This window comes from Channa argus, chromosome 17 (assembly GCF_033026475.1).
Source record: "Channa argus isolate prfri chromosome 17, Channa argus male v1.0, whole genome shotgun sequence".
NCBI lineage: Eukaryota > Metazoa > Chordata > Actinopteri > Anabantiformes > Channidae > Channa > Channa argus.
In genome coordinates, this window is record NC_090213.1 from 20,133,902 (window position 1) to 20,146,855 (window position 12,954).

Genomic DNA, 12,954 nt, shown 5'->3' on the forward strand with positions numbered 1-12,954 from the left:
AAAAGATGGCCCACAACTACTAGTACAGTTGTGGGCCATCTCACAACAGGTGGTTCAAAGTACCTTGTCTGTTATGTGGCCCTCATGTTTTTGCACTCCATGTGTCCATGACCTACGGCTTAGCTCTTGGAGTTTCATACTTGTGCTTAAAGATCACTTTAAGGGCTTGCAAGAACCTAATCTTATTTAATCTTATTTACTGGCTTGCATTGCAGCCTCACAGCTTAAAAAGACATACCTTTGTGGGTTCGTGTCCCCTACGGTGGCCTTTTTGTGTGGAGTTTACATGTTCTCCCAGTGCTTGCATGACCCAAATAGGATAGTCGATGGATGGATATTTATATGAAACTTTCTCTGTCCAGACAAAAAAGTTCAACTGCTATTATTAGTGCAATATTTGGGTAAAGATAAAAAGCATTTCTACTGAAGCTCCATTTTCCCTTTACTCTACAACACCAAGCGGACATCTCAGATGTACACACTCTGGAGGCCAGTTTGGAGAAGCTCCACATTAGAGGAAGAAAATCACCATTTCATGCTGGACCAGCTGAGATACAGAGAGAGAAAGATGCAGTTATAGATTTACCTGGTGTCATGCAGATGTTGCAGAATTGTTAAATCATTACCACCTTGAGGGTTGTTCAGACCACCAGGCCATTATGTGCCTCAGTGACCTTCAACCACTTGCAAGCCATCAGTTATTACTGAAGAATGCTTTCAGATCCCTACACAGGATAATCATTGTCTGATAATGGATGGATATATTTATAATTAGTATAATATCTGTGATTTGTCTGGTCAAATTATCTTAAGCCTTTTTAATGATTTCATAGACTGGAGAACCACTTTCATAGTTACCTAATTTTAAATTGTATAAGAATTACATGTGTTCTCTTTTTCTTTTTCTTTCTTATTTTATGGATATGAAACTATGTAAAATGCCAAATGAGAAACTAAGTCCAGCATTTTTTTCAGTCTGTGTTTGAAGTACATGCCTCAGATCCAGATGTGCTCTGCTTATAGACTTATCTGCAGCTGCTAAAGGAATGCAGAGGCGTATTTATTTTTCTCACTGAAATGTTTCCGATCACATACCCAAAGGCCAAAATAACAAAGAGGCCAAAATAACATATACATGTAACCAAACCTTAACAAACTGTCAGCAAATCCCTGAGTCAGCTCTCAAAGTGAACCAGAACACAGCACAGTAGCTATGGGTGAAAAAACAGATGGAACCCTTCAGTGACGACACAGTGATGATATCTGAGTCTGCATGTATAAAAGTGATCAGTCTCCCAGTGCTTACTCCACCAGAGGCTAGTTCACCATGACGACAATCTGCTGGGTATAAAAGCTAGACACAGATGGATGGAACAGTTGGAGCTTCAAAAGCTTTCTATGTGGCTTACTGAAAAGAAGGTATGTCTTTTTATTCTTTTCTGTTTAGTGCCTGGTTACTGCTGTGAGAATTGTACAGGGATTAGGCCATTTCTTATGTAGGGCCGATGGACACAGAGATTTCATTCCATATTTGAAACAATATATAATGCTTTTACAATGTGAATAAGATTATTCTGACTTTCCTTTTGTTCTTTGTCTCCAAGCTTTTTGAAATAATGTTTAGAGTAGGGAAAGCTTCTTACAGTTATAGTTATATGAGTTATAGGTCCAAAGCTTCAAGTATTAGTTTGAATCGGAAAGACCTGTTTCAGTTTAGCTGTGAAAAGCTTAATCTGTTGGTAACAGACCATTAGTAATAATCATGTTAAACTCCATCATACATGTGGAATAGAGGAGGGACAGGTTTATTGAAACATAGGCGAACTTTTGTAGGGAAGAAGAGGACTTGTAGGAGAACTGGGAGTTGACATTCTATTCTTTATGTGTCTCTCTTATTGTAACTGGGGTTGTTAGAAGTGGTACAGTACATTATTATACATAAACTATTATTTGTACAACATAATATATAAAACAATATAAAAATCTTATTTTTAAATACAGATTTCAGTGGTTATGAATGCATCGCACTGGTTGGTCCCGACTATGGCCCCAGACCCGGAAGCCTGCAGTAACTACACTGAAGCATGGCTATGGGTGTCTTCCCTGCAGCCGGCCTGCCTGGGCTTGATCAGCCTTGTGGGGTCGGTAGGGAACGGCCTGGTTCTCTATGTGTTCTGCCTGCAGAGGAAGCCCTGCACCGTGGCTGACATCTACCTGGGAAATCTGGCAGCTGCTGACCTGGTCATGATGTTCTGTCTTCCCTTTTGGGCTGTCACCATCGCCCAGGGCTTCCAGTGGAACTTTGGAGAGGTCCTCTGTAAACTAATCAATGTGGTCATCTCTATGAACTACATCTGTAGCGTTCTGTTCCTCATGCTTGTAAGTGTGGATCGTTATCTGGCTTTGGTAAAGCCCATGAGCACCAGCCGTTTGAGGAGAGTCACCTGGGCCAAGCGTATATGCCTGGGTATGTGGTGCCTGGGATTTGTCTTCAGTCTGCCTACCTTGCTCTTACGTACAGTGAGGTATGAAAAAGATCCAGGTGTGGATGCCTGCGTTCTGGCCTACCCTCACCCAGCATGGAGGGTGCATCACAACATCACCAGGAACGTGTTGGGCTTTCTATTCCCCATACTAGTTGTGGCTTACTGCACTCACTACATTGTGGCTGCACTAAACAATCGAGGATCCAATGGACTCCCTGGGCTGAGGACAGAGAGAAAGGCCACCCCCTTGGTCCTGGCTGTGCTGACCAGCTTCCTCTTCTGTTGGACACCACACCATGTGATGAAGTTTCTAGACACTCTGGATTACTTTCAGATCACACCCGGTTGCCTCTGGGGCCATGTCCTGGACATCAGCATACAGCTGTCCGCATATTTGGGATACAGCAACAGTGCTGTTAACCCCTTTCTGTTTGTCCTAGTAGGGAAACATTTCAGGAGAAAGGCAAAAGAGGTGTTTAGAAAAACTTTTAACCTCTCGTCAAAAGACTTGACTTACCTGAGTGTAAGCTTCACCTCAATTTATAGACTTAATGAAACACAGCGTGTAAGCATTGATAAAGCTTTTATTGGAAAATTTAATCAAATAGATACCAATATATCATGACCTGTTTCTCTGGGGTTTTCAGTAGTTACTGTACAAAGTAAACTGCAATTAAAACATGTTAACTGCAATTAAAACATGTATACATCAAAATATTTCATTATGATCACTTGATGAGAGGTCAAAAAAGTATTTGCCTGCGGTGATGAACTTAAAAATTGTTTTCATAAATTTTTTGCCCCTGGGGGCAGCAGACCAAGGTGTTAATAATAGCATTATACATCATACATAAAGTCAATACAGTGAAATTTGTTCCCAAGCAGTTGCTCAAAATGTTTAGCATATCTGCTGATAAATGCTCTGCACTTGCAAGTGCATGTTTCCACCTTATCTGCACCCGAAGTGCTTTAGAGTTGCTTCTCATTTACCCATTTGCATTCACAGTCACACCCACACAGATTGGGGGAGGGTGTTGCTATGCAGCTATGCAGCTGGCCTGCCAGGTGCATGGCCTGCCTAGTGAGGTTCAGTGTCTTGCTCAAGGATCGATATGAAGCAGGAAGAGCTGGGAATTGAACTAACAATTCTGGGATTGTTGGACTGCTGCTCTCATCATGAGCCACTGTTGCTCCACTATCATGCTGATGGTCAGCAAATCCAAAGGCCACTAGTCTGTTTCACCCTCTGTTGAGAATCTAACAACATATGAAAATGTTTATACTGCGTAGGGCCAGTATTTACTCATCTTTGAGCTCAGTGTTCTGGTTCAACTTATTGAAACTCAGTGCACTTTGCTTGCTGTTTGGTTCTAGGCAAGTAATTTGACAGTGTCTTTGACAAAGAAAGAAAAAGAGTTGCCTGCTGGAAACAGGTTGATGAGAGCCAAGTTTGGAGGTCATAAACCAGAAAAGATAGCGAAAAGATTTCTAGAGGTGAGTGGAACTACAGTTTTGGTGATGACACTCTGTGATTTGTGTCAGGGTTAGGGATTAGGGTAATTATTTGATTATTAATTATTTTTAAATGATGATTAGTGCAAACCAACAAGGTATGTATTGATCTGCAATGTTCCTGATGGTTCTTGCTGAGTTCTAATTACAGGAGGCCATATGTCCTAGTAACCCCAAGGGATTTTGTCTATTAGCACAAATAGTCCACTTGGCTCGAAGTCTGTGCCCTCCTTTTCTTTGCGTCATCTTTGTTTTGTCTTTTCCTCTGTCATTGTTTTTTTGCCGTAGTGAAAAAACATTTAAAAAACGTTCCTGTGCCAATATTTAAACATTTATGATATAACAAATGCTAGATAACTACTGTTTATTGTCATGAGTGCATCATTGATAAGGCTAACTATGAAAAAAGTTAATTAAAATGAAGAAAGGTAATATTCATAATATATTTGGGTGATCATAAGAAAAGTAGTTTAATAAAGATCTAATGATCTTACTGTATTAGTTGTTAGAGTCTTTTAATCAGGGTATTTTTCTCAATTTAATCAGCAGAAGTATTGATGTAACTTTTTTAGTCTGTGTCATTAATAAAACTGTGATTATATGACTGTGGCAAACTGTTTATACAATTTCATTGCAAACATTCTGCAAATGTTCTCTTCATAAACAAGTTATACTGTAATTTTATTATGTTAGTGGTGCAGACCAATAAACTGACCTTAGTAGCAAGCACTGTGTGTTTCTGCTGTAAAAACAAAAATCTGATGTAAATCAATATGTGCAGCATGTGTGTTTGTTTGTTTGTTTGTTTTGTTTTTTCAAGAAAAGTTGAGAACCTGGGGTTGAGAATGCAGTGATTTGCAGATAATTGAAAACTTACAGCCTATTTGATTTTAAATGGTACCAAGACAACATATTAAATGTTTTATATATATTTTTTGCATTGTTTTCTGGATCTTGTCTGGATATGGTTGTTTCTTTGTATGGTGGAGTTTAATCATGACAAACTGTGTTTACTGAAAATTATTTTTAGAGGTGTTCCTCAGGCCCCGGAGTGATTTCCACAACATGATAATGTCTGATGTTAATGCAGTGCTCCCTGAGAGCCTGAAGATTACCTTTATCTTTATACCTTGTTCCTGCGTCCAGTGATTCCTTTGCATGTTATTCTTGAACAACATCTTGCTCTTGTGTGAATCTGTGTTTAAATAGAATTTTATGACATATTAATTCTTATTCCACAATGTATGATGATATTTATAATGTGAAAGGCAAACATTGGTTTTTGGCTTCATCACTACTTTTTTACATTAAATGGGCAAATAATAAATTTCAGTCCTCGCTGATTGGCTGTAGAGGAACATGAAATGTGTATGTGTGAGAGAGGACTTGAAGCTGTACAGATTTCCATCTTCGCTGCACAAAATTTTGTTTTGTAAACTGTACTATATTTATTCTATAAATTACTTTCCAAATTTTATGTTTGAATACCTGATATGAGGCAGCATTTAAAGATAAAATTTTTGTTCGACATCAATTCAAGCCCTATGTGCATATCATTAAATTGGAGCATTACCACGTTCTGAGTAGGCACTGGGGGGAAATTATCCATCAACCTGATCTGGTGTGATAGCTCTTTAAAACAGGAGAACAGACATTAAAGCACATAATGGTTTTCATCACCAAATGCAAATATGTTGAGTTGTAATTTTTGACAGGGTTTTGATCAGTTGGAGGCTGGGAAGCACTTCAAATCTGCTGGTCAGCCATTTTAATAGTTTTTTTATTTTATGTTCTCTATTTTGTCTTTTTTTTATCTGTAATTGGTTGGTTTACAAAGTAGTTTGTTAAGTAATTATTATCTCTCCTCAAATCTAAAGACAACATGTAATTAATTTATGATATTCAATTCAATTCATTTCAACTTTATTTATGTAGCACCAATTCACAACTAAGTTATCTCAAGGCACTTTACAGAATAAAGTCAAGACTATAAAGATGTATGAAGAGAACCCAACAATTCCCCCTGGAGCAAGCCCTAAGCAACAGTGAAGAGGAAAAACTCCCTTTAACGGAAGAAACTTTGGAACGGAAGAAGGCTGTTCTAGAGACTTGTTTTATATGTGAGGTAAAGGAGAAATCCTGATCAAAAATAAATCCAAGGTTCCTTTGCAGTAATACTGGAAGCCAGACTTATGCCATCTAAAGTAACGATATGGTTGGACATCATAGTTCTGAGATTTTTGGTTCCCAAATACTATGACATCAGTTTTGTCTGAGTTTAATGTCTTTATGTCTAGGTATGCTTGAAGCTTGATTAACAGATTTTTTTTTATCTGGTTCTATAGATAGATATAGCTGGGTATCATCAGCATAGCAATGGAAATTTATGGAGTGTTTTCTAATCATGTTGCCTAAAGGAGACAGCCTTGTGGAACTCCATAGCTAACCTCTGTGTACATGGTGGATTCATCATTAACATGAACAAATTAAAGTCTTTAATTTGGGTCATGCAAGCACTGGGAGAACATGTAAACTCCACACAAAAAGGCCACCGTAGGGGACGCGAACCGCAAAGGTATGTCTTTTTAAGCTGTGAGGCTGCAATGCAAGCCAGTAAATAAGATTAAATAAGATTAGGTTCTTGCAAGCCCTTAAAGTGATCTTTAAGCACAAGTATGAAACTCCAAGAGCTAAGCCGTAGGTCATGGACACATGGAGTGCAAAAACATGAGGGCCACATAACAGACAAGGTACTTTGAACCATCTGTTGTGAGATGGCTTCCTCCTGAAGTGTCTCTTTCAACGTTTTCTTCCTTAGTTGAAGATGTTTGTTTGAAAGTTGATGGCGATATGATCGCCACCGTCCATGTTGACGATTTGCTATCATGACGTATCTGCAAATTAATGACCAACACCGATATTCCGTTGACGATGTCACCGAGTGGTGTTAACCCTCATCAGGTTCCTCCCCGCCTCGGTTATAAAGTCAACAGAACATCAGTGTTGGGTAGGACGAACCACTGAATCCATGGGGTTATTATAGAAAATAAACACCTCAGTGGCTACATCCCTTTGTTTGTATATAATGAATAAATAAGGGTGTCCCAGCTGATAATGAACAGCCCGGTATCCTGGTACTTTCTACCATCTACAAATGTTATGATATTCATGTCATCATAAAAGACATGACCCCTTCTTCTTTAATGTGCAAGATGCCCCTCCTGTGCTTCAAATGGAGCTCATTGACCTGCAGTGCAACTCTGACCTCAAAGCCAAGTTCAGGGAGGTGAGTGGAAAAGCAGACAAGCTTGGGCTATTTTTGAGAGAATTGACCCCCGGTTTCCCTGAGTGTTCCAGAAGCAGACCATGTGCCTTTTTGTGAGCACATTTGTGAGCATATTTGTGCGAAAAGTGTTTTCCAACTTGAACTTCAGTAAGTCTAAGTACAGGTCCAGACTTACTGACGATCATCTTCCAGCCATACTGAGGGTCTCAACTGCTTCCTCCCTCAAGCCAAATGTGGCTCACCTATGTGAGAGGAAGAGCTGCCAGGTCTCTGGCAACAAGAAGTAGGCTAGAGAAGCCATGTTCAGAAAAAACGTTCATGTTCAGAAGAACTCATTGAAGTTAAAGAATTGTTAGTAGTGATGTTTGAGAAGATTAGATTTTTTTAACAAAGCTTTTTTTTTTGGAATACATGATGCAGCCTAGTCACACCCAGACTCTGCCTCCTGCGGCCCCCAGGTAATTTGAGTTGGAGAACCCTGGTCTAATGGGTTGTCAATCCCTGAGTTGTTATGCATCTCCTGAGACAGTTGGGAGCGGAGTTTGTGATCCCCACAGTACCAAATGATCTCAGCGCGCATTTTTGTCCATGGGTGTGGGTACCTGAATGGTACACGCACACCACGAAGATGGGAGCAGCACTGGTGTAAGTGTAATTTGATTTCTCGGGGTGGAACACAGGCAAATGCACATAGAGTTTCATTTGAGAAAATATAGCATTTAATTTTGGGCACGAGTTGTTTTCTGTGGCAGTGTTATTATTATTTTGTAACAAATAGCTGTACCCTGAGGGGTCTAAGTCCGGGGCTGTGGTTAGTCTCGGACGCCCTGCTGAACATGCAATGTACTCAGTCATTCCCTGTTCCCTAGCAGTTTCCCTCAGCCAGTCCAGCCACAGGTTTTTCCCCATATCCCATGGCTAACTAAGAAATCCTCTGTGGTTCATTTGTCATAGTTAAACGCTTTAGCTTGTCCTTGGGCTTCTACTTTAGCTTATGGTTTTTCAATGGGAGTGGTGATATTAGTTACATTAGGTGTGAGAGTGGGTTTAGGTGATGGTTCGAGCAGGTTGATTGAGGTGAGGGCCTAAGTATCTTTTCCTGTTTGGTCTACTCCTAAGACTAAGTAGAATGTATTACGTTTGTGGCGATGTCAAATCGGTTACCCCATAACTTTTGGAAGGACAGCAACAGCTGATTTTTACCTTTTTATAATTTTTGCTCCTCTAGAGGACTAACACTGTCCCACACGACCTCAGGAGTCCAGTGTGGATCGGTGTACTTTCTCACCATAGACCACCAACCCTCCAGTCCCCATCTTTTTTGATTATTAGCATTACAATGGTTATGCACTAGAATGTGATCAAAGAGGTACAGATCATATCTTTACCATGCTCCTTCTCTGGCTCCACAGTTAATGTCAGGATCTTGTTGCACTTCCTGTCCCTGGACTTTTATTTTGTGGCCCCTTCTCCTTACTTCCTGTCCCTGGTTCTGTTTACCCAGCTTTACCCTCGTTTTCCCTCATTGTTTGCACCTGTTCCCCCCTCTATTTAAGTTCAGTCTTCCCTTCACTCCCATGCCAGATCCTCGTCATTGTTAATGTGGTCTCTGCCATTGTGTTTACTGTCTTCCTCGTTGTCGTTATTACCCTCACCAACCCCACATCTGTATGTATGTTTCATGAACTCTCTCTTTTGGAACTCTTGTTGCTTGGACATTTTCTCTGCCTGTTGCTCCCGGGTTTTGTGTTTGAGGTTTGCCTTCTGTTAAGTTTTCTTTGTCATCTCCATGTTTTCATTCTATTTTAGTGGTTTATGTTTCTCATCAGTGTATTTGTTTGGCATTTACCCGTTTGTTAGTTTAACTTTTCCCGGTCTATCCATTCAGATTTATTTTAGGCTTCAGATCCCTGTCCGAGGATTTGGTTCACACAGTTCATGATTTAGTTTAGTTATCCTTGTGTTTCATGTTTGATACTTGGCTTGTATTGTTTTGTGTTCTCCTCTCAGGAGCGAGTTTATGTTAATCCTTTAGCCTTTTTCAATAAAACCTGTTAATCAGTTCCCTCCCCCTTGCCGTCTCTTCACTTGGGTCCACCCTTAAACCAAAATCTTGACAGTTAATTACATCACACAAATCAAAAGTAAATGCGGTTGGCTCGCCCTTTTTGTAATTGATTTCTATTCCCCCATAATTGTCCAGACAGTAATCACGAGATCTCCCTAATGTGAGCATCCCTCTAGCTCCTCAAGTGATTTGTTCATGGAGTGCAAACAAGTATAAGTCCTCCGAAACTACATCGGTGAATAGGGCATGTGCTTAAAGACTTCTGTGTTGCTGAAAGTGTAATCTAAGTACCCCAGCGAGTATCTGCACACACCCCACTTGGGCATGTCCAAAATGATTCCGGTTAACTCCATCATAGAGTAAATGATCGCTCGAAGTCAGTCGCGTTTTCAGAGAACACCAACAACGTGTCCAAGTTCATTAAGGGTCCATGCGAAGTGCCTCGTGAGCACCATGCGGAGCAACAGGCCCGAGCTGCCTGGGAGTACCTGCCACTCTCGGGGCCCCCGTGCTCATCGAGGTTCACTGCCGCACCCGGGGTGACCCTGGTGTCCTATTGCAGCAAGAGATAGAAGAACGTGCCACCACGAGCCCAACGTCTGCGCCAAGGACAACGAGAGGAGGAGGCCTCGTGTCAAGCGAGGGGTCCTCTGTCTTTTGAAACCATGCAATTGATATTTGAACAAGATGATGTTCAACCCGGTACTTGTATCATATTGCTGCCATTCAAGGCACACGCTGGCCAGCTCTGCATATTCGCAGAGAAATTCCAGTGTAGTCATGTCAGGACGTATGATCTCAGTGTTGTTAGAGGACAGTACATGGAACTGATGAAAAATTTTGTATTTCACGACCCTATTCAGGTACCGGGGAAACTCGTTTACTCTCTAAACACTGTTCCTCTGCATGCAGACAGTGGTTTAGTGAAAGGGTAGTGAAAGACATGAGAGCTATGATCGAGTCGATTAAAGGTGCATGCTGGGGAATACGAGAGACGTGTTTGGAATACGCCGTAATAATCAAGGATCTACAGAGGCACCGACTATCATGTACTTCACGAAGGCTACAAACCTCAAGAGGACGTTTTGCGTGAGGCACAGCTCATGAATAAAATTTCACACCCCAGGGATATCTTTTCAGCCTTGTTTCTCTGTGCGTCACCACATAGTCAAGTTCGACCATTTGGGCTACAATCTCATACTCAATTGCGAAGCTGAGTACATGGAATCGGAAATCAGAATGTAATTCATTTCAATTCCAAATCTCTTCGATTACATCACTGGAGCATTGAAAATTTGTGAACAGACTCATGCCTAAGCTTCAAGATCTCTGCAATACCGTTCTTGGCACAATGCCTCATAGCCATTAAGCTGCATTTATGCGATATCGAGGAGCGAACATTCCCTGCAATTTAAGAGGGTATACAGTATATTGTGTAGACCCACTGTACAAGTTCATATAAACAAGTTCATATGTACAGTGAAATTAGAGATCTCTGCACTACCCTTCTAAGAGAAGTGAACAGAACATAATTAGAATATTGTACAAGCAATAGTTAAACTGAGCACAGTGAGTGTGTGCATGTGAGACATAGGGTGAAGAATGTATGTGAGTTGCTTTGCAGATGGAAGAGCAAGGGGCGGCTGAAGAACAGGAACCAGCCTTAATGTATACATCTCCAAATAAGGAAAAAAACATGGAAAGAGACACTCCCGGCAGGAAGCAAGCAGACTGTCTATAATAGACTGGGTCAACCAACACTCTTTGTGTAAAGAACTCTGACTGGATCTCCGCTTATATTTTCACATCTGTTCATATTATTCATGAGATTACTTGTAACCAAAATTGAATTGTAATAATAAAATTTCGTTTTGAGAATAAAATCGTAGTCCTTCTCATCTATTTTGAACACGCTACAACTTGGTGAACCAGACGTGGTTTCATTTTGAAAGGAGGAGGAAGGATTCCGTCATTGGGAAACGTCACTTGATTTGAAATCCAACCTGCCCGGCCATTATTAACGGTAAGCAGACACCTTTTTAACAGAAGTCTACACATTGAATATGCTAAATTAAGGAAGGAAATTGAATTACGTGCCGTCAAAGTGAACAGATGCAAAAATATGTGAATGTGTGCAAGTATAAAATGAGAATAATTAAATAGGAAATGGTTCACTGTTTTAAGTAGGAAGAGAGAGTAAAACTAACAGTATAAATATTATGAACAGACAGTAAAATATTAGGAAAGCTAGGTTGGCAACCAGTACTGATTTGACGAGATTAGGACACCGCTGGGTTTGGAGGCCCGACGAGATAGGCTCCGTCGAAAGTCCAAAATTAAGGAAGAATAGTTCAAACGGTTTCTTGAACCTGAAAAATTATCTGAATTGCATTCTGAAAACCTGACGGTGATAACAAGGAAACAATTCAGAGCTACGTGATGTAAGGTTCAAAAGGGCTGGTTGCCCGGGTGAATTCCATACAAACCGCCTGGGCGTTTGAACAAAGAAGACAAAAAGAGAACGAGGAACTACGAACAGAGGTAAGAACACACACAGCAGACACAAATGGAGGTGGAGTTCAAATAATGTGAGCAATGTGGAGAATGTTTGCCGCTGGACACACAGTGGACCGAGACACTCAGTGTTAATAGCATGAGGGACAGTGATAGTGAAGGAGAAGATGACGGAGAATTTCTAGGGAAACTGTAACTTTTGTAACCAAAAACAGTTGGGGGACACTATCTGAGACCAAAACTAATAAAAAAGGGGGGGCACACATGCAGGCACCGTTACTGCGTAGTTCAACAGGACAGGTTATATATAAACAATGGTCTATGACAGATATGAATATGATAATGGAAAGGCCTCCACTGACCGACGGAGGCGCTAAATGGCTCTCCTCATGGACTCAGCTAACCTACGGATTGAGTGGGAGAGTGGAGAGCTTTGGTGAGAAGGCAAACTAATCGATTTGACATGCAAGAATTAGAAACTCACGCACAAGTGGAAGATGTCCCAGATGACAGAATATTCGCACCCTATGCCACAGATATAAGGTTAGCTATGAGACAGAAGTATCCGAGCTCCAAAGCCCCAGTAATTACAAAATTCATTGGCAGGCGTACCCAAAACACTAAAAGATGCGATGGAAGCCAATCCGGACATCCCAGGATGTCCAACTGTGCAAAACACCATGTGCAGAGCTGTTTGTAATGAATTTAATCAAAAAGCTACCGTAAAAGTAACAGCAGGAGCTCTCCCCGTTAGAACATTTTCGGGGGAAAAAATTATCATTGACTTCACTGACAAGATTGACAGAGTTGTTGGAAAAGATATCTTCTGGTGGCAGTGGATTCCTACACAGATTGGCCAGAAGCTTGGCCTACAGTGAAAGAAGATGCTAAAGCAGTAATAAATTGTCTGATAAAAACAGGTTCCCAAAAGTAATCAGATCAGATAATGGTACACATTTCAAAAACAAAGACCTGGCTGAGGTACAACAAGCACTGGGCATCAAACATCGTTATGGCACAGTGTATCACCCACAATCACAGGGAAAAGTAGAGAGGATGAACCAAAATCTGAAAAACAAAATAAGTAA

At 40.7% G+C, this 12,954-nt stretch overlaps 1 protein-coding gene across 1 annotated transcript; it reads left to right on the forward strand.

Moving 5' to 3' along the window:
• Window positions 1-1,314: 1,314 nt before the first annotated feature.
• LOC137103053 (B2 bradykinin receptor-like) lies at window positions 1,315-6,011 on the forward strand. Its single transcript, XM_067483068.1, has 2 exons — window positions 1,315-1,419; window positions 2,002-6,011. Exons 1-2 carry the CDS (start codon window positions 1,369-1,371, stop codon window positions 3,109-3,111), a joined length of 1,161 nt encoding a protein of 386 aa, XP_067339169.1. The 5' UTR covers window positions 1,315-1,368; the 3' UTR covers window positions 3,112-6,011.
• The last annotated feature ends 6,943 nt before the right edge of the window (window positions 6,012-12,954 follow it).

Coding starts and splice junctions, on each gene's coding strand:
- LOC137103053 (XM_067483068.1), top strand. CDS start 1,369: ATGGAACAGTTGGAGCTTCAAAAGCTTTCTATGTGGCTTACTGAAAAG. Junction 1,420..2,001: donor TGTGGCTTACTGAAAAGAAG/GTATGTCTTTTT, acceptor TTTTAAATACAG/ATTTCAGTGGTTATGAATGC.